General features: G+C 38.6%; 2 protein-coding genes across 3 annotated transcripts in view; one reads left to right on the top strand and one right to left on the bottom strand.

The window, feature by feature from the left end:
- NSMCE2 (NSE2 (MMS21) homolog, SMC5-SMC6 complex SUMO ligase) overlaps positions 1-942 on the bottom strand; it is a 127,971-nt gene extending 127,029 nt beyond the window's left edge. The window contains exon 1 of the mRNA XM_058831466.1: positions 620-942. Coding sequence (XP_058687449.1) covers positions 620-823 — 204 coding nt within the window. The 5' untranslated portion in view covers positions 824-942. The remainder of the gene's footprint in view (positions 1-619) is intronic.
- On the top strand, positions 788-25,499 carry WASHC5 (WASH complex subunit 5). Of its 2 annotated transcripts, none has more exons than XM_058831465.1 (29): positions 788-877; positions 1,759-2,059; positions 3,929-4,074; positions 5,131-5,215; positions 5,483-5,583; positions 6,523-6,715; positions 7,256-7,408; positions 9,232-9,345; positions 9,894-10,065; positions 10,886-11,013; positions 11,317-11,446; positions 12,257-12,369; positions 12,988-13,154; positions 13,775-13,850; positions 14,534-14,644; positions 14,750-14,890; positions 16,258-16,338; positions 16,997-17,098; positions 17,701-17,880; positions 18,296-18,420; positions 18,800-18,962; positions 19,672-19,774; positions 19,885-19,964; positions 21,285-21,388; positions 21,839-21,968; positions 22,085-22,181; positions 22,580-22,733; positions 23,356-23,443; positions 24,488-25,499. In XM_058831465.1, exons 2-29 carry the CDS (start codon positions 1,874-1,876, stop codon positions 24,542-24,544), a joined length of 3,480 nt encoding a protein of 1,159 aa, XP_058687448.1. In that variant the 5' UTR covers positions 788-877; positions 1,759-1,873; the 3' UTR covers positions 24,545-25,499. The 2 variants fall into 2 exon arrangements, with proteins under 2 accessions (XP_058687448.1, XP_058687447.1); XM_058831464.1 differs by having other exon boundaries at positions 809-946; positions 24,488-25,166.

Below are 25,499 nucleotides of genomic sequence, written 5' to 3'. Positions count from 1 at the left end.
TTTTCTGCCAGGAAGGTTTTCACTCGGTGCATCAAAGAACTTATCATTTGCAACCCCCAGCCCCCTCACTTCTGGAAAACACAACCAGCAAACTCCATGCTGAATGAGAGACTATTGAGGGCATTTTTTTTTCTTTCACCGAGTGATCAAACAGTAGAGACAGGATAAAGAACCAAAAAACGCTGCAGTTTCTATTCTGCTCCCTACTTTAAATATTTCAGAAAATGACCTAAACTTTCTATGCTTCCAAATCTCAAACTATGAAGCAGAGGTAAGAAAAAAGTATTATTTGCTTCTATAACAGGAGCTCAGCCAGTGCCAAATTCTCTCCGAGGACCAGGATGAGCGTCCAGCACCAGGCACGCTCGGTGATGAGCTGCCACAGGGAGACTGACGATCCTTCCCGGTGCGGGCGTGGGGAGCAGGGCCCAGAGCCGAGCAGGAAGCTCGGTGCCCTCAGGCCCTCTCGCCGCCCCGGCCGGTCCAGGGCAGGCCGGGCAGCCCAGTCAGTCCCTCGCGGACGGACCCGGCCCTGCGCCCCGGCCCGGAGCGCTGCCCTCGCCCGCGGAGGGGACAGGGCCGGCAGGGACAGCCACCCTCTCAAGCGGCCGCTGCTCACCTCGTCCCCGCAGCTTGCGAGCGCGGCTGGCCCGGGGGCGGCCCCACGCCGCCCTCCCGGCAGCAGAAGCAGGCGGGCGGTAGCGCCGGGCACCGGGGCAAGCGGAACCGACTCATCAGCCGGCGCCGTCATGTGATGGGAGGGCTCGGCCACGTCGTCGGGAGCGCCGCCGCCTCCCAGCCATCCTTCCCACCCTCCTTCCATCCTTCCCTGCCCGCAGCCGCCGCCGTTCCTGCCCGCAGGCGCTGCCGGGACAGGGTGAGCCCGCCGGGCGGGGCGGGCACCGGCGGGAGCCGCTGAGGGAGCGGGGCCGTCTGGCTGCAAACCGTGAGTTGGGTGGTGACGGAACGGGACGGGACGGGACGGGACGGGACCGGACCGGGTTCGGAGCCTGTCCGGCCGCTGCCGGTCTGGGGCCCGCTGTGCGCCCTGTGGAGCAGCGCCTGCGGCGGCACTGAGGACCTGGGTGGGCTCCGGGCGCTCATTCTGGTTCAGAACTGTCTGGGGACAGCTGACTGGCATCTTAAATTTATCGCAGTGGTTCAGAAGGTGTTTGGTGAAAAGTCAAGCCTGGTCATAACTTCTCATAAATGTTTCTGAGGCATAGACGCTTATTTTTGGTGCTGCACGCCGTATCCCGCAGGAAACGTGTGAACGAATAAAACTGAGCAGGAAATGCACCCAGAGCATGGAAGCTCGTCCTTCAGCAATAAATAAAGGAACGGAGCTGTGTCGTTTCCATTTGCTGTGAAAGTTTTCCTTATTGATAAACCCATTATAATAACTTTGGCTGTATTTTTAAAGTGCCACTTAAAAACATTTTGTAAAGTGGTTTTGCATTACTTGGGCCCAGTCTCCTTGCCTGGTTATAATTGCTTAAGTATTTGTGATGGTTTCATTCTTCAGTAGTATTTTTCAACTGTTCTTCACAATTCCCCTGTCTGCTCACACAGGTCACTTCTCAAACTCAGTGTACATGCTGAAAATTAATTCTGTGCATTTCTTTCATTTTACAAAGCTGAGGATAATTTAGATTTCATAATTTGAAAGATTGGAGAGTATGTTTAAATATCCACAAATTAAACTATCAAAAACGTGAATATAAACCGCTCTGGATGTGTGTGGGTTTGTTTTTACAGGTTATTAATGGCACGGCTGGTTTCTTCATCAGGCTTCCTGTTTCCAGTAACCTAAAGAGTAAGGATCGGAATAAGACTGCAGGACTTCTGCTGCTCTGTCACATCCAGCTCCACAATGCTGGATTTTCTGGCTGAAAACAATCTCTGTGGTCAGGCAATTCTTCGGATTGTTTCCTGTGGAAATGCCATCATTGCAGAACTTCTGAGACTTTCCGAATTTATTCCTGGTGTTTTCAGGCTAAAGGACAAGGCTGATCAGCAGAAGTATGGAGATATCATATTTGATTTTAGTTATTTTAAGGTAAATGCTTTTATTGTTCAACTTCTTAAAGCATTGCTGTCCCACATGAGGATGTTTTGGGTTGTGAAACAGCCATTCTTGACTATTGTGTTTATTACTACTACATCTTCCAAAATGTTTGAGTCATCTGGCCGGTGAACTTTGATTGATACCAGTTGTAGAAAACTGAGTATTGGATTCTGGGGAGGTAGTAGTAGTAGTAGTAGTAGTAGTAGTAGTAGTAGTAGTAGTAGCGGTAGTAGCAGTAGTAGTAGTAATTCCTGCAGGACCACTAAATTATACTTCCACCAGCACATTCTGAGCCCACATGGTTGGTTGTTTTCCTTCAGAGCAGTGCCATGGGCAGTATGCCAATCTTTCTTCTGTTAATCTGTAGCTTATTCTTTGCAGCCATGAAAACTGCTTTCTGCTTTCCTGCCTGACAATGCTGTGATTGTTCTTTCACTGGACTTGTCACATGTGCTGAATAAATAAATAAATAAGTCAAGGAGAAGTGTCCATGGAAAGCCCTTATTTCTCTTTCAGAATTAAGCTTGCAGTACTAAGTACCCTCTGTCATTTTCCAGCATGATTAAGAAGGAACTACAGAGATTGTCTAATCTGACTTTATTTGGATTGTACAGTACAAGAAATGGTAATAAGAAAGCAAAGGAGGCACTTCTACAATTTAATTAAATTTTATTGTAGTAGGGGTTGTAAATTTCAGGCAAGAACTGTGAGCCTTGGATACTGAAAATCCAGAGCACAAATGATTTCACAGTTGTCTTTAGATCTGTTTGGTAGAAGTCTTTTTTTTTTTAAACAAATTACTTGAAAATTTAAAAGCAGATAGCTGTAATTGGTGAGAAATACAACAATCTTTAAAGCTGTAGTATTTTTGAATGTTAGGAAAGCATAACAGTGTGCTGTTTTTCAAAGTTAAAACAAAAAAATCCATAGAAGTTACACTTAAAAAGCAGAGATTAGAGAATTTACAGATATTTTTACTGCAAATGCACCCCTTCTGTATTCACAATTCTTAGAATTACTTAGTGAGGAAAGATTTGAGATTTTAAAAGTTGAGACTATTTACTTTGTCCATTTGAACTTCATAGGCAATGTGGTGCCTATCCTTTGTTTTATGTAGATGTTTTGCACAAAAAGAGAAGCAGAAGAATATTTTTTAAAACTCAAATTGTCAGCTGGGTTTTTTCAATGAAATTTTAATAACACTTTTAATTAAACTTCAATGTTCTTTTCATATAGATGATGATGGTAAGACTGAATGGTTCTTATAAGAAATATGACAGTGGTAAAGGGTTGGAAAAGTTGAACTATTGCTTTGAGGAAGTCAGGTTCTTCATCCCAACTCTTTTTCCGCCACGATTTTTAATGTCAAAGTTTCAGTATTAATTCAGGAGACAAATGCTGGGCTAGATGTAGAGTCTTTGTAAAAAACATGTCTAATATTTTCAAGCAGTTTGAGAAGGTACTAAGCTTTGTGAACCCTCAATGTTATGGTTTCTATCTGAGAAATCAACCAGGTGAAATGTGTAAAGGGAAAAATTCCATCAGGGAGGTAGCACTACATAAAGCACCCAGTGCCTTCAGATGTATTGGAGCTTTACTGAAAGTATTAGCTATTCTTTCCCATTACTTACATTGGATAAATCATATTTAAAGTTATTGCAGATGTGTAAAACTCATCTTTATGGAATCAATATTTAACATTAAAGTAGGTTGGAAAATTGCAGATCCTTGTTTTGGTAAGGAATGTTAACTCTGGTTTGCACACGGGGGTGGTTGTACATGGTCTGTGTCCTACTGTAGAGAAGTCAAGTAGAGAACAAAGTCAAGTATTGTCTCTAAAGATGAGTTTCTGTTTGTCAGGGGCCTGAGACATGTGAAGGCAAACTGGAAGCCAAGCCTGAGTTACTGGATTTAGATGAAGAATTTCGTGAAAACAACATTGAAATTTTGACAAGATTTTATTTAGCTTTTCAGAGTGTACATAAATACATTGTAGATTTAAACAGGTATGGTATCTTAAACACATAGGGATTTTTGAAGACTAGATTACTGTTTTGTCTTATTGATGAGAAGATTTTTCCTTAGAGACCCAATATACTCCTTGTTGAAGCATATTCATGTGCACCAGGAAACCTGGATTGCTGGAGAGAACAGTAATGTTTACTCCAACAGTTCCCTACCAGCTTAATATATGACTTGAAAACATTTAATCTCTCTACCTCATTTCTTCAATTGTAAATTTGAGTTAGTTTTTCTTTATCTTGGAGATTGTCCTGAATTGGAGATTTCTTTATCTTGGAAGATGAATCTGTATTATTAACCTAATTTTTTGTGGTCTTGGAAAACGGAATATCAGGTAGTTTGGGTTTTTTTAAACTTTCATTGGCATTGTTTTCTGTTGAACTTAATTTTTCAGTGGAGTTGCCATATTCTCAGGTTTGCTACTCTGACATGTAAAAAACAAAACAAAAGCTTCATGAAATGCTCTAAGAAAAAGTTACTGAGCATCTTACACATGAGAGTTTTGTTATTGATGTTACATGAAAAGATTGAATGTTTGATATTACTTATTAAGTAGTGTTACTGGAAAATCCTTTAATAGGAATAAATCTTCTGTTAATTAAGGTGAACATACTCTATTTCTACCCCTACCTTCCAAATTGCAATTGAGATCAGTTTGTGGTATTTCGAGGAGGTATACTCAGGTAACTTGAAAATATGGGAGTTTTGCTACATTATTGCATGGCAGCCTTCCCAGGCTGTTACCCACCCATGACAAGATTAAGAGGATAAGCTGTAAGCTGCCAGGTATCCTCTGCTGTCTTTCACATACGCCATCAGGATGTGGAAGGAAGCTTTTGCCAACTGGTGGGCACTAGCCGGGGTTCCAGCCTCTCATTTTATAGTATAGCCTCTCTTCTTCTTAGTCTGAAAAACACCATGCTGCTTGTACTAGGGAAATGTTCTGATGTATCTGTTTGCTTTCAGAGAAAATGTGACTGATTTAATTCTAGTTTGAGAGCAAAATAGTCAATGACCAAAATTCTTGTTATGATTCCTAGATACTTAGATGACCTCAATGAAGGAATTTACATTCAGCAAACATTAGAAACTGTCCTCCTTAATGAAGATGGGAAACAGCTTCTAGTAAGTATTGACTAGTTTTGTAATAGTAGAAAATTAACTCACTCGGTAAGTGCCAAACCAGACAAAAATTTAAGTTTACAAAGTGCATGGAAGTGCTGTGACTCACTTCAAGGAGGAGAAAGCAAAAGTCCTCAGCCTGCCATTTTTCATGTTGTGTTGCCTACATAGTTGACTTTGGGTTAGTTTGGCAACACATTTTTCTTTAAATGCTGCTGCAAGATCATGTTTGTGTGATTTTCTTTTCTTTGTTCTCTCTTTTTCAAACAGTGTGAAGCCCTGTATTTATATGGAGTCATGCTACTGGTCATTGACCAGAAGATTGAAGGAGAGGTCAGAGAAAGAATGTTGGTTTCCTACTACCGATACAGGTAGTGTATATAGGTGTAAAGAAGCACTCAAGGTTGAGATGTGTAACATACAGTATATTCAGTAACTTAGGTCATTGAATTAAGATAAATGGAAATATTGACACCTTTTTCATCAGCTGACTTCACACAGATAATTCAGCAGAGCTCTCTGACTATCAGTAGACTTTAATTTAGCTTTTAGCTGTGTTTGCAAGTTCAGCTGCAAAATGAGCAACGGATTTTTCATTCTGTTACAACAGACATTTGAAGTTCACAAATAACATATTCACATAAATATTCACAAACTTTCAGCTAAAGCTTTTAGGCTGCAAGTGCCAGCTGTGAAAGTGTCACAGGTTCCTAAACATGCAAGGAAACTTTCTGAAAAGTCTGACTATCTAAGTGACAAATGTATCACAAGTCAGACTTCTTACAGTTACAGTGCTTTATTAGGTACATCAGTAACAAGTTTTACAGGGTAGGTTCTCAGCATCAGTGTATAGCAGCTGTGGCCTTAAAGGGTGTCAGTGCAAATCCTTCCACACATTTAAAATGCTGCTTTGACTATGTTTATGCCTCCCAGTATATGAGAGATTCTTTAACTCTGGCATGCAAAAGTGAATGGACAAGGGGAATTCAGAAATGGGGATAAAGAAAATGAAAATTTATAAAAGAAGGGGAAAAAAAAGGAACAAATTCTTCTCTGAATATAAAGCTCCTTCTTTCTCTTCCTGAGTTCAATTTTCTGTTTGTGCTTTGTCCACTTATCTGGAATTTCAGTATGGACATTCATTAGTGTCCTATAACATGATATTAATGGAATAAACAATCAAAAACCTTCTTTAGACTTCAGTACTTGTTAATTTTCTTGTGAGAAGGGTGTGGTTGTAAGGGGTGGGAGAAAAGGAAATTATTAGGTCATATAGCTCATATTTTTGTTCCTCCTTTTTTGTAAAACAGTGCAGCCCGATCCTCTGCTGACTCCAATTTAGATGATATTTGTAAATTGCTTCGAAGCACTGGATACTCAAGCCAACCTGGAGCTAAAAGACCTCCAAACTACCCTGAGAGTTACTTCAGCAGGGTTCCTATAAGTGAAACATTCATTAGCATGGTTATCGGCCGCTTACGATCAGATGACATTTACAACCAGGTAAGCCATGAGATAAAAGAGGGCTTTAAAGGGGATTATCAGGTTGACTCTCAGGTTAATTACTCAATGAAGTGCAGAAAAAAAAAAATGACAGAGGTTGCAGGGGCTCTTGAGATCAGGTAGTCTGACCTGGCTCAAGCACAGTCAGTTGGAGCAGGTTGCACTGGGTTGCATCCAGTTGGATTTTGAGTATCTCCAGAGGTACAAACCACAGAACCTCTCTGGTCAATCTGCTGCAGTACTTGGCTAGCCTTGCCGTAAAAAGCAATGTTTTTGTTTAATGTCTTATGACTGGACATGTCTTACTTGACTCATTTACAGTGTAGTAAAATCTTACTCTAGCCTGTTAAAAGTAGCACTCATCTACACAGTCAACTTTTATGCTCTGGAAATACAGCTGGTAAATACACTGCATGTGTAAGCATATCCAACTTAGCTAAATTAATTTCTTGCCTCATAGTGTCTGTACACTTTTAATGTGCCCCGGGTGGTTTATGATGCACTGTATTATGTTCAGCTTTGTTTTGTTACTTTTTCCAGGTTTCAGCATATCCATTACCAGAACACCGCAGCACTGCCCTGGCTACTCAGGCTGCTATGCTCTATGTGATACTGTATTTTGACCCTTCTATTCTTCACACTCAACAAGCCAAAATGAGAGAGATAGTGGATAAATACTTTCCAGATAATTGGGTAAAAGTTAATTCTGCTTTAAAACTGTTCCCTGGATTTAATGTTATGAGAACAACTGAAATTATTGTTACAGTATGTGTCATAGAAAGTAATAATAACCTAAAACTAGAACAGGTTCTTCTCTGTGGAAATTTTACTTCGTTCAGAGTGAAGCAGTCCAAGCCAAACACTCTGGATAAGCATGGAAGGCTGTCCTTTGAAAGTGTAATTTATTGTCTTAAATGCTTTAGTCAACTACACTCTAATACCAACAAAATAAAGTGAGTCCCAGAAAGGTGTGTGATGGAAGACATTTTAGGCGTCTTCTAGTCCTGCCTTCTCCTCAAAGCAGGGTTGATTTCAAAGCTAAATCAGGCTGCTAAGGCCTTGCCCAGCTAGCTTTGACAATATCTAAGGTGAAGACTCTGCAGCATCTATGGACATCTGTGGCTGTGCTTCAACACTCTCATGGTGAAGAATTTCTTCCTTCTGTACCGCTGGAATTTCCTTTGTTATAGCTTGTGGCTCTTGCTTCTTGTCTTTTCACTATGTACCTCTGAGGTGGGTCTGGCTCTGTCTTAGTCATAACTTCCCTTTAGGTAGTGGAAGACCACAGTCAGATTCCTTTGACATCTTTCTCCCAGCTTAAGCAAACCCTGCTCTTACATACTGGGTCCCCACAGGTGTGTTAGTGGCCTCCTGTTCATTTCATTCCAGTTTGTGCATGTCTGTTTCATACAGAGGAGCCCAAATCTGGACCCATTTCTCTCATTGAGACCTCATGAGGGCTGGCTAGAAGGAAAGATTCACTTCCCTCAATCTGCTGGCTGCAGTCTGGCAGTAATCAGTGTCTGATTACTGTTTGTCAAGGCTGTGTGTCTGATTCATGTTTGGTTTGTCCAGCAGGACGCTTAAGTCCTTTTCTGCAGAGTTGTGACTTAGGCAGCTGGTCCCAGATTGTGTTGTTGCGAGGGTTTGGGTTTGTCCCAGGTAAAAGATTTTATATTTGTCATTTCTGACCTTCATGTGGTTTCTGCTGGTGAATTCTACCAGCGTGTCAAGAATGCTGTAGAGGGCAATCCTAGTCCCTCAACAAATCATTCCACACTGATGTTACTTGAAAACTTGTTTAAGGATTAGCTCTGTGCTATTGTCCAAATAACATAGAAGCTAAAGCTGTCACTATGTGTGCTTCTGTAGACCTTTTTAGATGTAGTGATTAAAATGGAATTACTACATTTCAGTACTGAGATTTAGGATTTCCATTAAGAATCCCTCATATGCAAAAGCTGCTACTGAATAGGCTGGCATATAAGAATAGAGTCCCTGGATCATCTATATCTAAGGGAATCTGCCTTAACAAAGAAACTATACATTAATTTGTGTACCTCTGTTGGTTTCAAGTTGTATTCTTCTGTACCTTAAGTGGAGCAGTGAAGCAGGGAGGGAAGAAACTGCAATAGCTGGCTATTTCAGAGGACATTAGAATCCCTCTGTTCCTGGAGAACTACAAGCTTATTTTTAGAAATGAGAAGTTTACACTGCAAATTTTTGATTATGCCAGCATTTTTATTAACTGGAGTTCATAGTACAAATTGATATATAGTGACTGAAAGAACTGTCATCTTTTTTTCAGAACTAAGCTTCTAATTAATCGTGTGCCTTTTATTTTGAAGTCTTCTTGATTTCCAAAGACAGTACACCCAGAAGTACTGCTACCAAAAAAGTTCAGTTATCTGTTATTTATACCCTCAGCATATCCCTTACTGTCATATTTCTAAATGCAAACTGTATTGTTCTTAATAACCTAAATGCAACTTCTTGTTTTCTGCTTCCAATTTTAGGTCATTAGCATTTACATGGGAATCACTGTCAATTTGGCAGAAGCCTGGGAACCTTACAAAGCTGCTAAAACTGCCCTCAACTACACACTGGATCTTTCAAATGTCAAGGAACAGGTACATAAGTCAACAATAAGTATTTTTAGCAAGATGCAAGATGTGTGGGCATCTGAAGGGTATGATATCAATAATGCTTGGGTCTTTTCTTCCTGCATACAATGTATGTTCTATATTGTTTCACAAATTTAGGGAATATGAGTGGAAAATTTTCCTTCATCTTTAGGGAAGAAGTTCACCAAGTAGAATTCATACTTAATTCATAATAAGTATCTCCACTCTGTGATAGATTTTTGTTGTTGTTCTTTCTCATTAGGCAATAAAATATTACCATTTTTTAGGAATAATTCCTAGAGAGTATATAAGTGGATATTTAGAAAGGCTACAAGTCTTCATTTTTGAAACATTACACTTCCTGTGTAGCCTCTTTGCTTTAAAGTTTATCTTGTAACCTGTGTCATGCACTTGCAGTGTATAATCCTGCCTACTAGTAATGATAATAATTTTTATAGCACTTTTTTGATCTGTGTGCCCTCTAAGCTCTAGGGAACATGGTGAATTCCCTTTGAGGCTAGGATTTTATTGATGCAGGCTTTGTGTGTTTTAAGGCCAGCAGATATGCTGCAGTGACGGAGCGAGTGCACACGCAGGTGCAGCAGTTCCTCAAGGAAGGCTGTCTGAGGGAAGAGCTGGTGCTGGACAACATTCCCAAGCTGCTGAATTGTCTGCGAGACTGCAACGTGGCAATCCGCTGGCTGATGCTGCACACTGCAGACACGAGTAAGAGTTCGTGCTGCACTCACTGCTGAGCTGTCAGTCCTGCTCCACTGAGGCTTCATTTTGGGGCCTGAGGGAAGTTCAGTTCTGCTGCTGTTGAAGTCAGCAGTTTCCTCTACCGTTTTCAGGAGATTGTTGAGCTGTTGTTTTGCAAATAGTCTCCTAAAGCCTTGTTTGAAATGGCACATGCGTTTCCTCAGTTCTCATGAGCCAAACACAGGTACAAAAATTAGTAGAAGTCATGATCTTGTTGAATAATATTCTGCAGAAAAACATGATTCTGTAAGTTTTAAATAGCTCCAAAAAGAAAGCAGTGGCCAACTTCTTAAAATCTTAGTAATTAACAGGTTGAAGCCAAGGTTTTTGTTCTATTGAACTGAAATTCAACTGAAACTGTTGAGTAAGGTCTCTCATGTGAGTTTGGGTGTGTAAACTGACCTATTTAGACATTCCATTGTTTGAACACTTGTGCTGTCTTTGAGGCTTCTTGATATGCAAGGAGGTTTCTGTTACACCCCAATACAATTTTTGTAATGGTTTTAGAAATACTGATCTCTGGGCTTCTCGATCAGATGGACTAAATTCACATTTAGTTTCAGAAGCCTGCAGAAATTTTAAGAAGGATGAAGCACCACAGAAACCTTAATTATATCCTATTCAAAGGAAGGGTTATTCCATGTAAATGGAAAACAAGTAGGGATTTACATACCAGAGCAAAATGTTTTTGCCTTCAAGCTATTAAAAAAAGAATGTATTTACAAAGATTGAAATGCTTGGCCAAGTCCTATGTAACAGCAGGGAAATGTTGTCTTTCTATTTTCAGCTTGTGATCCAAATAACAAACGTCTCCGCCAGATAAAGGATCAAATTTTAACCGACTCAAAGTACAATTCCAGGATCCTTTTCCAGCTTCTTCTGGATACAGCTCAATTTGAATTCATTTTAAAAGAGGTAATGTGCTGCCAACCAGAGTCTTCTAAGATATCTAAGCTGAAAAATTCACTGGATATTTTTTTAAGTGGCTAAAAATAAAAAAATCTGCATTGTATTGTTATATAAAATTCCGTAAGCTTCTGTCACTGTATGTCCATCACACTGTTAAGTATTTCTTAATATTTTTAATTTTAATATTCCGTCAAGATCTTGAAGTTATGTAGTAATCACTAAGTTCTATCTGCTTTCAGTATTTTTTTTTACCAATTGTGATATGCCTCCTTGCCAGTTTTGTAAACCAAATGCTTTGGGTTTCAGTAGATGTTCAAGCAGATGCTGTCAGAAAAACAAGAAAAATGGGAGAACTATAAAAAAGAGGGGTCTGAAAGGATGACTGAGCTTGCTGATGTCTTCTCAGGAGTTAAACCTCTTACTAGAGTGGAGAAAAATGGTAATTATTAAAAATTATATTGTGGGCAAGAAAGTGATTTCAATTTATATTTCTAAAGTGATGAGTCTAATAGTGATAATATAAGAACAACTTTCATGTCCCTCAGCTGCTGAAGGGATCTCTTTAACTCTTGTCTTGTTTAGGTTTTCAGCACATATTCCATATGTAAGGAATATTTAGGTACCTAATATTTAGATGGCCCTATTTTTAAAAGTATTTTTCATTCCTTTATTTAGAAATGCCAGCTAAAACTATGAAATGTCAGTTCACTTTTGTATGTATAATGGAGTTTATGTTACAATGTTCTATATACAAAGGAATAAGAAGATCATACCCATTAAAATTAGAGATGGTTTAACCTCTTTCCTCATTATTTTCCTGGTTGTAACCTGGATTTCAATCTTATCAGCATTTTTTCAAACCTTCTTTTACTTCTTCTCTACACTGAGTGGTGTTCTTCACGTCTCCAAGGACTTAAAAATCAAATCTGTACTTCTTTCCAAATTCCTTGCACTTTTTTTTTTTTAATCTATTTTTTTTCTCTTGAACTGGTGTAAAAATAAGATTTTTTTAATGCCCATTTATGTTGGTAGGTGTTTTTAATGTTGCATGTGAAATTTACCTGAGCATATGACACTTTACAAGTATACATGCTGAAAGACTAGAAATGTACCAGTGAAATAAAAACTTGTAAAAATAATCTTCTATGTGTATAGCTGGTTTGTTTCTTTTGACTAGCAAGTTCCCTGTATTTTTGCTGTCTATCATACATGCAGAGATTTCTTTAAATTTTTCTTAATTCTTTCATAGAAAATCTCCAGGCTTGGTTCAGAGAAATCTCCAAGCAAATAATGTCTTTGAACTATGATGATTCTACTGCAGCAGGCAGAAAAACTGTGCAGCTAATACAGGCTTTGGAAGAGGTACGGTAAAAAGACATTTTGAGATAAATGACCCTGTCCTGCGGAACAACAGTATTTTTTTATACATCTAATGACTTTTAATAACAGAGATAAAAAAACAGATTGGCATTTTAAAAATTGTTTAAATCTATTAGATCTTTGCTGTTACATATCTACGAGTTTTGTATAGACCTTGGTATTATAAAAAAAAGGATATAGCATGAAAGGTCATGTCACCTGTAGCTGAGGGTTTGTAGGTTTTTCCAAAGAAATTAATTCAGTATTTAACATTATTTGGTAATATTACTCATCTTCTAGAAATTCTGAAAATAAAATCATTTGAAACTAGAAAGGGTGATTTGAAAGGCAGAATAAAACTGTATTTTTTCTCTGTGTGCTCCTTCTATTTCCAGGATATAAAAGAGTACTCAGAATGATGTCTGACAGTACACCTCCTTGAATAACTATGTGAAATTTATTGTTAATACACCCTGTAACAGGACAGGATTTAAGTGTCTTACTGCTGCTAACATCCAGAAGTAATATCAGTTTACTGATTCTGTTTGTGTTGCTGTCCTTAAAGATGAAAACAGCCAAAAAGAGTCTTTTTTATGGTTTTTGTTTGTTTTTCAAATATAGGTCCAAGAGTTTCACCAGCTGGAAAGTAACCTGCAAGTTTGCCAGTTTCTGGCTGACACCCGCAAATTTCTCCATCAGATGATCCGAACTATCAACATTAAAGAAGAGGTCTTGATCACCATGCAGATAATTGGTGATCTTTCTTATGCTTGGCAATTAATTGACAGGTGTGTTAGCAAGACCTTTTTCTTCCAGTCAGTAACCATTTGTAAAACTTGTGGGAAATAACATAAATGCATAAATGTTACTGACTACAAACATTCCAATTTGAAAACGGTCTTGAAGCATTGTTCTGTGAGTTGTTGAGTATAGTGGATTCTGATCAGCTTCAATAGGAATTAACATCCAGCCTTCTCAGGTTGTTAACTGCAGGTTAAGTGATAGTGTAACTTTTTGCTGTCTCTCCTGTTCTAACTGTAACAGCTTTGTTGACCTCCTGTCTCCAGCCCTTAGTGTTCTCCAAAATACTGGAGTTCATTTTTCAACCAAAAAAACAACCAAGGATAGACTAATGCTCAAGAACTCTGTTTCCATGGTGTTTTTTTGCTGAGCACTACTTCATTGCCTTGGCTGTTAACACTCTGATGTCTCATCTTTTTCCCCACCTACTCTTTTTCATATAGGGTTTTTCTAACCAGTATCTCTTCAGACCTAAATCCTCCTTTAGTGAAGTTTGTTAGTGATCTCCTGTGCCATTTTCATATGACACTGTTTCTGCTGACATACAATTAAGAAAATAAGAGTTTCAGGGGACGAAGCTGATTTTTTTGTTTGTTTCTTATGCCAGCTTTACATCTATTATGCAGGACAGCATAAGAGTCAGTCCATCTATGGTAACTAAACTCAGAGCCACTTTCCTAAAGGTAAGTTTGAGCAACAGTGAATGCACTTGAACACTGCAGGTCAATCCAAGCAGTTAGTTTAAAAGGCCTTAAGGCTCTGAAATTAGAAGAATTAAGACTTCCTTTTACCAGCATCTTCTATGTCCAGTCTTTTTAGACAGTATTAAATTAACTCAAAGTTAGTTTTAAGGAAAATAAAACCAAGGTATGCATGGTTTTTTTTAATGCAACAATTACATTGCTGCTGTTAGGCAAATAAGTCTCGTAGTCCAGCCTCTACTCATTACAGCTATTTTCTGGAGGCATTGGTGCAGAGATGAGATCCTCTGCATATGGATCAGAACAGGCTGAAGGAATACATTCTCTTTGTCCTTTGTCTGTCAATGAAGCTCTGGCTTCAGATGAAAAAATCTTCTGTAGAAATAAGAATGGGGATTAGTGTGAGTGAGAATATAAAATTACAACTGAAATGTCCCATGCAGCTGTTAAGATTTTAACAATCTTAGGGAAGATAGCCTTATGGACTGTTGGATTTCTTTAACTTCTAACAATTTTTTTTCTCTTGGAAAGCCTGGTATAACACTTCTATTTAGGAAGAATCTAGTACTTTGGGTTGTATTATAAGAGCCTGAGCAAGAGAATTCAAGCATGTAATTTTCATGAGGAAAAAAAAAGTGAAGTTAAAATGTTAGCTTTATTTCTAGCTTGCTTCTGCTCTTGATTTGCCACTTCTCCGTATCAATCAAGCGAACAGTCCTGACCTTCTCAGTGTGTCCCAGTATTACTCTGGCGAGTTGGTTTCATATGTGAGAAAGGTGGGTGCTTATAAGGCATTATCTCTAATTACTTTTTCTTAATTGAGGATTATTTTCTTAATGAGAATATACTGACTGTGGGTGTTTCTTCTCTCATTTACAAAGGTTCTACAGATAATTCCAGAAAGCATGTTTACATCTCTTCTCAAAATCATAAAGCTTCAGACTCACGATATTATTGAAGTGCCTACTCGCCTTGATAAGGACAAGCTACGAGATTACGCTCAGCTTGGACCACGATATGAGGTGCAGTAAAACAGGGAATTCTGAAAAAGCAAACCTTACAGGTGGCCAACTTTAACCTAAGTTTAAATCTATACAGTTCCATAGAGTTACAGTTTAACAGTGAAGTTAGATTTGTTCACTTAAAAGTGACTGGTGGTGTTGTGAACATACCTTAGTTTTCACAAGGATGGATGTGTAACTTTTGTGCTTCTGTTTGTAGAACTTTAAACTTTTGATCTGGTAGAGAAGGGGAGAAAAACTAAATAAATTTATAAGTGAGCATAAAGGTATTTTTATTTATTGGAGAGGATGGAACCCTGAAAACCTGAGTCTGAAATTAAGCCTTCCACATTTGGCATTTGTGTTCCAAGAGGAAAAGGTCAAAGACTAAATAAGCCAGCAGGGTTAAGCTTTTTGATGGAGGCACATTGATTTGATCAGATAAAGCTGCTGTTGCTCATTTTGTCTCTGTTTTTTCTTCTGTATTGTAACCAGTCTGGAAGAGTGAGCAAACATTAAAATTGCATGGTTTTATTTTCAGTAGAGGAGGATGAGACACAAAAACCTGAGTAGATCAGTAAGTCTTTCCCCCAAAGAATCTAAGAATGAGTTAAGATGCCAGCTTTTCCCTGGAGATTTTGCCAAAGTGCTCACTTGTTAGGTGTTTTCTGCAAACAAGCTGCGATCTCTGATTAAGCTGATGTTCAGTCCTGAGCATTAGGTTTAGACTCCCCCATGAGATTTTTTAAAGTCAGTCTAGCTTGTGTGTGGGTAAGAGTAGAGGAGGACACAGTGTTCAGTAATGTTTTATTTTGAGGAGGTGAAGGGAAAATAGCTTATACTAAAGCTTTTCCCTTCCAATTTCTCTTGAACTGTAGATCTGAAGCGTGTCTTTTCTATTCTGTATTGTAAGCACCTGAAAGGCAGAAGACTGGCTTGTCTGAACTCTGAGCATAAGGATAATAATAACTGTAAATGTAAAACTTCAAGAGAATGTGCTACCATATTAGATCAGTGGAAATACTGAGGTGGACTGATGGTGGCAGCAGTCTTTATAGAATATAGCTATAGAAAAATTACTGTGAGCTGTGTCCCCAGCCTGCTCAAAGATACCAGCTGGGAGTTTTTTCCTTAATATTTGTGCACACAAAATGTGGTTGGTCTTCCATAATCCCTCTGAAACCTCTGAGAGTTACCTGTTCTTTCCTACTGCTAACACATCTCTATTTATCTGACTAAAAGAAAGATACAAGTCTAGAACAAGAAGTGAAGCTGAAAGTATATCAGTGCAAATTATTTGAATCTAAAATAGCACTGGGAAACATGGATTTTTTTGAGTAATTATTTACATCTGTTGAATTGCTTTAATGAATTTTTTTCTGTTACAGGTTGCCAAGCTAACCCATGCAATTTCAATCTTCACTGAAGGTATCCTCATGATGAAAACTACTTTAGTTGGTATCATTAAGGTAATGATCCATTATTTCAATAGCAAAAGGTTATTTGGTGGCAATTAGCACTTTAGCACAGATTTCAGCACAATATATGATCCCGCAGGAAAAATAAAAAGAAAAGAAAATACAAGTTTGCATATAAATTTCCAAACAGTGATGCCTAAACTGGGAGCCAGATAGGAACTTTATTTTTTTCAGGTTCCTAGGAATCCACAGTCCCCATTGTAAATAGATTCATCCACCATAGTTGATGATCTTTTGAGGTTTTCCCTGTTGGAAAGCTTTTCTGAAGAGCTGTTTCTTCTATTGGTATAAACTGTCCTGCAGTTTTACATTAAGGCTACATTGATGCCTCTGAGAACTAGAAGCAAGTATTCTTGAAGAAACATACACTTCTTAATGCATACTTAGCTTAGGGCTTCTTAGAATTGTACAACATTCTCAGTGGATCATGAACAAAGGTTGAACATGGGAACTACAAACCTTTGCCATTCAACTTAAACAGAACATTTATTCTCTAGTAGAAGTATGTAAATTTTTATTCTTTGGACAAGGTCTGGTGGTTAAGTGCATCTGTTAACAGTCTTTCCTATTTATCAAAAGTATTTCATATCTTTCTTGGTACAAAATAAATCCTTTATATTTTTAAAGGAAAAGTGTTTCTTCTACTTAGGTGGACCCAAAACAGTTACTAGAGGATGGAATAAGGAAGGAGCTGGTAAAACGAGTGGCCCTGGCTCTCCACAGGGGCCTCATCTTTAATCCTAGAGCCAAGGTTGGTTTTAATTCTTTATATATCTTGGGTGTGTAGGACCTCTTTTATTATACTGCCTTCTAAAAAATAATTTATGCTTTTATATGCAGATTTCCTTTTTGTAAAAAAGTTTTAGACTACTGAAGGTTATCTGGAATGTATTATTCAATGTTCAAATGAGTTTATGAACTGCCAAGAGTACACAGAATTAAAAAACATACTTCTATTCCAAAGTGTCCTGTCAATTCTGAGTTCACAGTACTGCCTTTGTCTGTGATGATTGACAGGTCACATAAGAAAAGTAAACATAGATAGGCAATGATAAAATAAGGAGTGACTCCTGTTTTGTTCCTGTCCAGATTGTTGAATTTCCCAGATCAATCAATAGTACCACTGAAGGCAAAAATAAGATGAAAAGTGGGAGGAAAAAATATTCAGTAAAAATTAATTCAGATATCAAACTTTGTTAAGATATAGTTCTCAGTGCTTTTCAGATCTGGCTAGACCATAGTGAAATGCTCTAGAGGTTGTTTTATAAGGGGCTGTAGGAGCCTTTTACATTTTGTTTGAATTCTACCTGTTCACAGTTTTAGTTTTATCTTTTTGTTGTTGTTTATCTCCAGCCAAGCGAACTCATGCCCAAACTGAAAGAAATGGCAGCTACAATGGATGGATTCCATCGATCATTTGAATATATCCAGGATTATGTCAACATATACGGTTTAAAAATTTGGCAAGAGGAAGTGTCTCGTATTATTAACTACAACGTGGAACAGGAGTGCAATAACTTTTTAAGAACAAAGGTGCTTCTCAAACCCAAAAATCAACAAAAAGTTGATAAATGTCTTTACAGTTGGCTGTTAGAACCTGTGACTGATGGAGCATGTGTACCCATTGTTCATACCATTGCAACTCCAACTGAATGTGCTAACTACTGTGTAAAACATCTATCCCCAACTTACTCTGAAATGTTTCAGCATGCCCCCTGCATTATTTGTACATAAGAGGAAAATATCCAAACTAGAATATTTTATATCTTTTTGTATGAAGAGTAATTCTTCTCTTTGCTTTAGTATGTTTTTGTAGTGTTCTGCTACACATAATTTACAATATTGTGTTAGTGTGCTTCTTTTTAAATCAAACAAAATGAAGATTTCTAAGCAAATAAAAAAGTTGCAATGACAGCACTGCAAATTACTGTAAAACTTTTTTTTTCAGATTCAAGACTGGCAAAGTATATACCAGTCTACTCATATTCCTATACCAAAATTCACACCTGTGGATGAATCTGTAACATTTATTGGTCGTCTTTGCAGAGAAATCCTGAGGATCACAGACCCAAAGTAAGTACTATGTGTCACAAGCACCATGCATTGGATAGCTCAAATTCCATCATACACAAACCAAAATGCAAGAGATAGTTTTTCCATAGCTGTGATATCTTTATCTAAAACCAGATCTACCCAGTCCATCCTGCACATTTTACATATTAGTCTAGAAAAGTGGTGATTTTAGTCTAAGAAGGAAAACTGTGTTAAACAAATGGAGGAGAAAGAAATCAGGGAAGGGTAACAGAACCCTGGTGGAGAGAGGAATAGCTAATCACCTGAGATACATGGAGAGTCTTTCTCATTTGTCTAAGAAAGGTAACTCATTACTGTAAGTATCAGAGGGACTGTTTTCAGCTTTTTCTGAAGTTGTTTGCTGATTTTTTTTCCTCAGAATAACGTGTTACATTGACCAGATGAATACCTGGTATGATACCAAAACTCATCAGGAAGTAACCAATAGTCGTCTCTTCTCCGAGATCCAGGATACTTTGGGTACCTTTGGTCTCAATGGCTTAGACAGGCTGTTGTGTTTCATGATTGTAAAGGAGCTGCAGGTAATTTTTGAACTTCAACTTCTCAAGGCCACAATGCTTTATTGTTTAATAATGAAATAAAAATTAAAAATCTGTTAATTACTGAAATGGTGCAATTAAACCAAAAGCATTTGAAAAATGGTTGTTCAAACCCAAAAGGGAGAATTTCAGTTACAGATAAAATTATTGAAGTTGGTGCTCTTAAGTAAATGGTGCTATGTAATTCCAGGTTGTGTGGAGATGTTTTCTGCAGGTGTACACTGTTTGTGTACTTAAAAGTTGATCTCAGATCAACTTTATTTTTCTGTCTAGATATCAACAAAGATTGTTTGGGTCTACCATTATACATAAGGTATCAATTCTATGTAATGACTGTTTACCTAATACCTCTTATTTTAAACCAAGTTTTCTTGTTTCCTGAGAACAACCTAGTTCTGGCCTGGCTAGAGATTTTAAGGGAAATAAGCATCAATGAACACACTTTTTCCTGAAAAATTGAATTAATACTTGTCCATAGTGGATATTAGGTACTGACAAGGGGGATCTTCTAATTGTCCTAACATTGATTAACATAACTCCAGAATGCAAAAATTGTAACTACAGAATTCCTCAACTCTTCATCTATGGAAATAGTCTTTCCTGCTGTTAAAAAATGTGGCTTCAGTGCCACCAAGATTAATCGTAGAGTGCATGTGTGATATTTTTACTTACTTATTTCTTTTTTATTTAGAATTTCCTCAATATGTTTCAGAAAAATATATTGCGTGACAGGTCAGTACAAGATACCTTAAAAGCACTTATGAGTGCTGTCAGTCCCCTCAAAGGAATCATAGGTAAGTGCTTACTGGTTAAGATGGAAGAAAGTAATTGTCTTTGTACACTTGCATTTATTTCTCTTCTTACTTGTTCTTTTTTTAATGCCCCACCCTTCTTCTTTTCTCAGCAAATTCAAACAAGGTTTACTCTGCAGCAATTGCAAAAACACAGAAGATCTGGACAGCTTATTTAGACTCCATAATGAAGGTAGATTTATGTGACTTATTGCTCAGAATTCACTTGAGGCTCTTTGGTTATATTGGCCCCTCAGTTCAGGAGGGATGTGGACGTGCTGGAGCATGTCCAGAGAAGGGCAACAGAGCTGGTGAAGGGTCTAGAGGGTTCCTGTGAGGAGCAGCTAAGGGAGCTGGGGGTGTTTAGCCAGGAGAAGAGAAGGCTCAGTGGGAACCTTACCACTCTACCACTCTCTGAAAGGAGGCTGTTATTAGGTCAGGGTTGACCTCTTCTCCCATGCAGCCAGTGGCAGGACAAGAGGACATGGTCTCAAACTGCATCAGGGGAGGTTCAGGTTGGACATCAGGAGGAATTTCTTCATAGAAAAGGTTGTTGAGCTCTGAAACAGGCTGCCCAGGGAAGTGTGGATTCACTGTCAGGTATTTAAGGACAGGCTGGACGTAGCACTCAGTGCCAAGGTTTAGTTGACAAGGTGGTGTTAGGTAATAGGTTGGACTCAATGATCTCAGGGGTCTCTTCAAATCTTAATGGTTCTGTGATTCTGTGATATTTTAATCTGCTTGTTTTATAATGTTGTATTTTATTGACTTGGAATTGTGTAGCATCACGAGTGAAGCAGGCCTGGGTTTGCAAGAGCTCCTGAGCTTCATTTGTATTGACATCTCACACTCCACAAAGTGCTTTGCATTGAGATTCACAAGAAATAGTTCACCAAAACCGGTCTGGCACTAGAGATCTGATCTAGGCAGACTAAGTTAGTGTTCAGTATCAGGAACTCTTGAGACTCCTCCCAGTGCCTTGTGACTAAGATATGCCCAAGGATAGTTTGGAGCAGTAGCATTTCCCAGACTTGCCTTGAAACAGAGGGCATTGTACTGTGCTGAAGATTTAAACAAGCTGTCCAATTAACTTGGCTCTTTATCTCATCTCTGTAATGATATATTGGGACCAGCGTTTTTCAGAGTGCTGTGAATATTTGTTTATGTTACTGGATTGAAGAGGAAAGGCCAGGGAAGGAGAAGGGTGACTGCAATGAGCCTCTCTGATGTTTTTTTTTTTCCTGCCATGCTGACTCCAAGATGTACAGAGAGGTGGGAAACAGAGTACAGGCATTTTCACTGACCATTGAAAAGCAAGTAATTGGGGTTTTATACCTGTTACCTTTTCTGTGCTCTTTTCCCATGGCCAGCAACCAGGAACAGTGTGTAAACTTCAAGCACTGTGACTATACCTCTTCTCTGAGTGCACTGTGCATTTGGGGTCAGTCTTTGACTTTGCTCTTCCTTCATTGCATTCAGTATAACGCCACCCTTTTTGTGTTTGTGTCGACAGGTTGGTCAGATGCAGATTTTAAGACGACAGATTACCAATGAATTAAATTATTCCTGCAGGTTTGACTCCAAGCATTTGGCTGCTGCTTTGGAAAATCTCAACAAGTAAGAAGCAAAATGTGCTGAGGAGCTGTGTGTATCACTGTGATGTAATTGTTATCAGCTCAGCAATCCTTTAAATTACAACAAAATGTGGAATCTGATTTGTGTGCAGGTTTTTGTTGATCAGTATTTGAATTTTAACCCAGCAAAAACTTTAAAAATAAATACTTGGCAAGTAATTAGTTTGAACATGCAGTTTCTAATAGAATTTGGTTATGCCTGGTTCTGAAGTCATATTTAGATGAGAAAAAGGAACAGAATATGTGTGGTGCTGATTTTGAATCAAATATGATGTTTGTAAAAACATACTCCAGAAAAAGTGTTTTAGTCTTCGTTGTGGCCATGTAGAAGTTTTGTATCTTTGAAATTTTTATATTAATATATGTGGCATCATGTAAGGTTTATTTGGGAATAATTTTAAAAATTATTTAGTATGATCTATTTTCCTTTTAGAGCAATACTGGCTGACATTGAAGCACATTATCAGAACCCATCACTACCTTATCCTAAAGAGGACAACACCCTTTTGTATGAAATCACAGCTTATCTGGAAGCTGCTGGCATTCACAATCCATTAAATAAGGTCAGGCCTACATTCTGGTGCTTGGTGCAGTTTGCTTTTTTCTATTTTTTTATTAACTGAGAAAAATAATATGTAAAAGATCTCTACTACTTTTTTTTTTTCTTTTTTTCCCCTAGATTTACATAACAACAAAACGTCTGCCATATTTTCCCACCGTCAACTTCCTATTCCTCATCTCCCAGTTTCCCAGACTTCAGTACAACAGAAATTTAGGTAATGTGTAAGTTTCTGCTTATCTAAATCTAATTAAAACCTATGTGAAATTATCTGTAGAGAAGATAGTAAAATTACCTGCATAGAAAATACACAGTTCCTGACTTTAGTCTATCACATTCAGTTTTGTTGTACTATTTAGTCCAAATATAATAGGGTAGGAAACAGAATCCAGACTCCTGGGTTTCTCATTCTATCCTATGCCTCAGTTAATATCATTAAGCCATTTGCCATGGAAGACACACAGTTATTACATTAGTTTTGAATCTTTTTGTGTGGGCAAGTAGAAGGAGAGAAAGAGCAAAAAAACATGAAGAGTATATTACATAAGTTAGCCTGTGCTATAAGAATATGTTCTGTTTTACAAACCTGTGGTGTTTTGGGTGTTTTCTGTGCAGGAATGGTGTGCAAGCGGCCAGCTGATCAAATTGACTGGCTTCCTTTGGTTCTGGGGCTCCTTACCCTGTTGAAACAGTTTCACTCAAGATACACAGAACAATTTTTGGCTCTGATTGGTCAGTTTATTCGTTCAACCATGGAGCAGTGCACAAGGTATCCATGTTTTACTTTATACCCAAGTATCACCCCTGTGAAGGAGACTTGAGCAGTGAAAAAGCGCTGCTTTTTCAGTATTTTTGTTCTAGCAGAGTATAGTTGACATTTGCAGTCTTTTGGTACTTCAAGGGACCTTATAAAAAAGTTGGAGAGTGTCTTTTTATATGGGCAGACAGGGACAAGAAAAGGGAGAATGATTTTAAACTAAAAGAGGCAGGACATTGAGATTAATGTTAGGAGGAAATTCTTTCCCGTGAGAATGATAATACAGTGGAACAGGTTTCACAGAGAAATTCTGGATGCTCCATGCCTGGAGGTGTTCAAGGCCAGGTTGGATGGGGCCCTGAGAAAACTGGTCCAGTGGAAATTGTCCCTGCCCATGGCAGGGCTGTTGTAACTACATGATCTTTAAGGTTCCTTCCAGCCCAAACCATTCCATGATTGCATTACACAGTAACAGCAATATATTTTACTAAATAAAAGATTAAAACACTATTTCTATTTCTAGTGGAATCACATGGCACCTAGTGGAAATGGTGTTATTTGGGGGCTGGCATTTTCAGGTAATTTAAACCAAGGTTGATCAGTAAGAGTGATCTCCAAGGTGGTTTAATTTTAGCCAGAAGATTCCAGAAATGCCTGCCGATGTAGTGGGTGCCCTCATGTTCCTGGAAGATTACATTCGGTACACCAAGTTACCAAGAAAGGTAAGAAAGAATTCCATGTCTTTAAATATGCCCCTGAACACCCCAACCATTTTCCCTGGAAAAAAGAACAGGGAATGTGTGTTCCCACTCCTCTTTAGCCAAAGAAGGGATATGGCCAGTGAGGCACTGCCCACACCTTCCATTTGTACTACAAATGAGCCAACATAATGAATAACAGGTCAGGGTCCTGCTAATGCAGAAGCAGCCCTGATTTGTAGAGATCAGTCCCATTACCACAAGAATAAATAGATGAATGCTAATAATTAAAGGATTTCACCTTCATGCCAATTTCAAACAAGTCTGTTAAATTTTATCTTCAGTGTATAATGCTGGGGGCTTTTGGGAAGGAAAGCAATAAAACAGAAGCTCCAAGATGTTTCCAATAAACAGCAGTATTCCAAACACGGGGCAAAAAGCTAATGAGCAAGTCTAAATTTTGGTGAAATACTGTATCCAGTCTTTCCTTCACTTCCTGCCAAATCCTGATTTTCCAGGTGGCTTCTTTGTCTCACATGCAAGGGGAGTGCTAAAAGTCTACTTGTAAAGAAACTTTATTTCAGGTTTAAATGCAACTTAACTACATTTGAAGATGGTATATTATTTATACAGAATATTAAAAATAAGTCTTGTTTGCTGTATGTAGGCTGTACCTCCATGGTTCTTGAATAAGCATTCAATAGCCATTTCCCAGGTAATATTCACAATGAAGAGAGTGAGAGTCTTCTGGTCTCCTCTTCCCAGCCCACAGTTATGTGTGGTAGAAGGTCCCTTTGTCAGTCCCGTAGCTGTAGCTGATGCTGTGTGGAGGCACAACAGAGAGGACAGCAGCATTCCTCCAGTCCTACACAGTTCTGTGCTCCTGGCATATCTCCTCACAGCCCTGGCTGTGCTGCTCCTTCCTTGCTTTGTGCGCATCCAGGAGCACATCCTGGCTCAGGTCTGCAGTGTGTGTGTGTGTGTGTGTGCTTGAGTCACAGGTCAGATACACTTGTTAATGGATGAATGGACAGCAAATGCCTCACTGTGCCTTCCTGTGTCCCTCAGGTTGTTGAAGCACATGTGCCAAGCTTCATTTTTGATGAATTCAGAACTGTTCTATGAAGATGGAGAAGGACCAAGGCTTTCCTCCAAACCTGGAATGAGGAGTTTGGGGCCTGAGGATGAGGGAAGTACAGCTGTTCAGAAATGTGTCTTTTCTGTGCTTCAAGGCACTGCCTATGGCTCTCTCTGTGAAATGTAACCATCAGCAGCAGTCTGTATAACCCTTGTTTAAATCTTGGCATGATATGCAGCGTGTATCTCCTCTAAACAGTGTACATTTTGTACTGCACATAATAAATGCTGCATGTGATTGTTTATGTATAAATAATTTAGGTTTTTTGTTCTGAAGAACTGCCTGTGGAAGTTTGACTTTTGTATCAGAAATGAACAATGAAATTGGAAATAAAGGTGTTGGATAGTTTGCCACAACTGATGATTCCAAATACATTTTTCTTTTTAAAAGATCCATGAGTGAGAATGCACATACTGTGTAAAGAGGTTTGATGTCTGCCTGTGTGCTACACACAGTTAACGTAATTCTATAGAGGGCATAAAATAATTAAATATTTACAGCTGAAAAGTCCCGTTAGGCTCATTAAAGGCACAAATATTAGTGTAACTGTACCGTGACTAATGTTGGGAACAAGGTATTTAGTCACAAAATTTTCACTCATGGTACATGCAATGTCCCAACCTCAAGGGGAAGGGAGCACCCAAGAGTCGTAGATTCTTGTGGTCAAAAGGAATGACAGAACCTCTCAAAGTTTTATTAGTAAATTACACACTTGGCATGGAAATTGATATGTTAGTCCCTGACCTCCTACCTAAGCACACAGCAGTAGGCTTTGGAAAAGGAGTGGGATGAAAGGTGGGGTGACGGGGGGATAGAGAAAGAGAGATGGATTAAAGAGGGAGAGAGAGAAAGAAAGGAAGAGAGAAAAAGAGATCACCAGTCCTGGCTCCAACACCAATCCAGCTGATGGGGTGTCCTGGGGCACACACCCAGGTTTTTCCC

Source organism: Poecile atricapillus, chromosome 2, assembly GCF_030490865.1.
Source record: "Poecile atricapillus isolate bPoeAtr1 chromosome 2, bPoeAtr1.hap1, whole genome shotgun sequence".
NCBI lineage: Eukaryota > Metazoa > Chordata > Aves > Passeriformes > Paridae > Poecile > Poecile atricapillus.
Note: the sequence above shows the minus strand (reverse complement) of the source record. Positions and strands in the feature narration are given on the sequence as shown.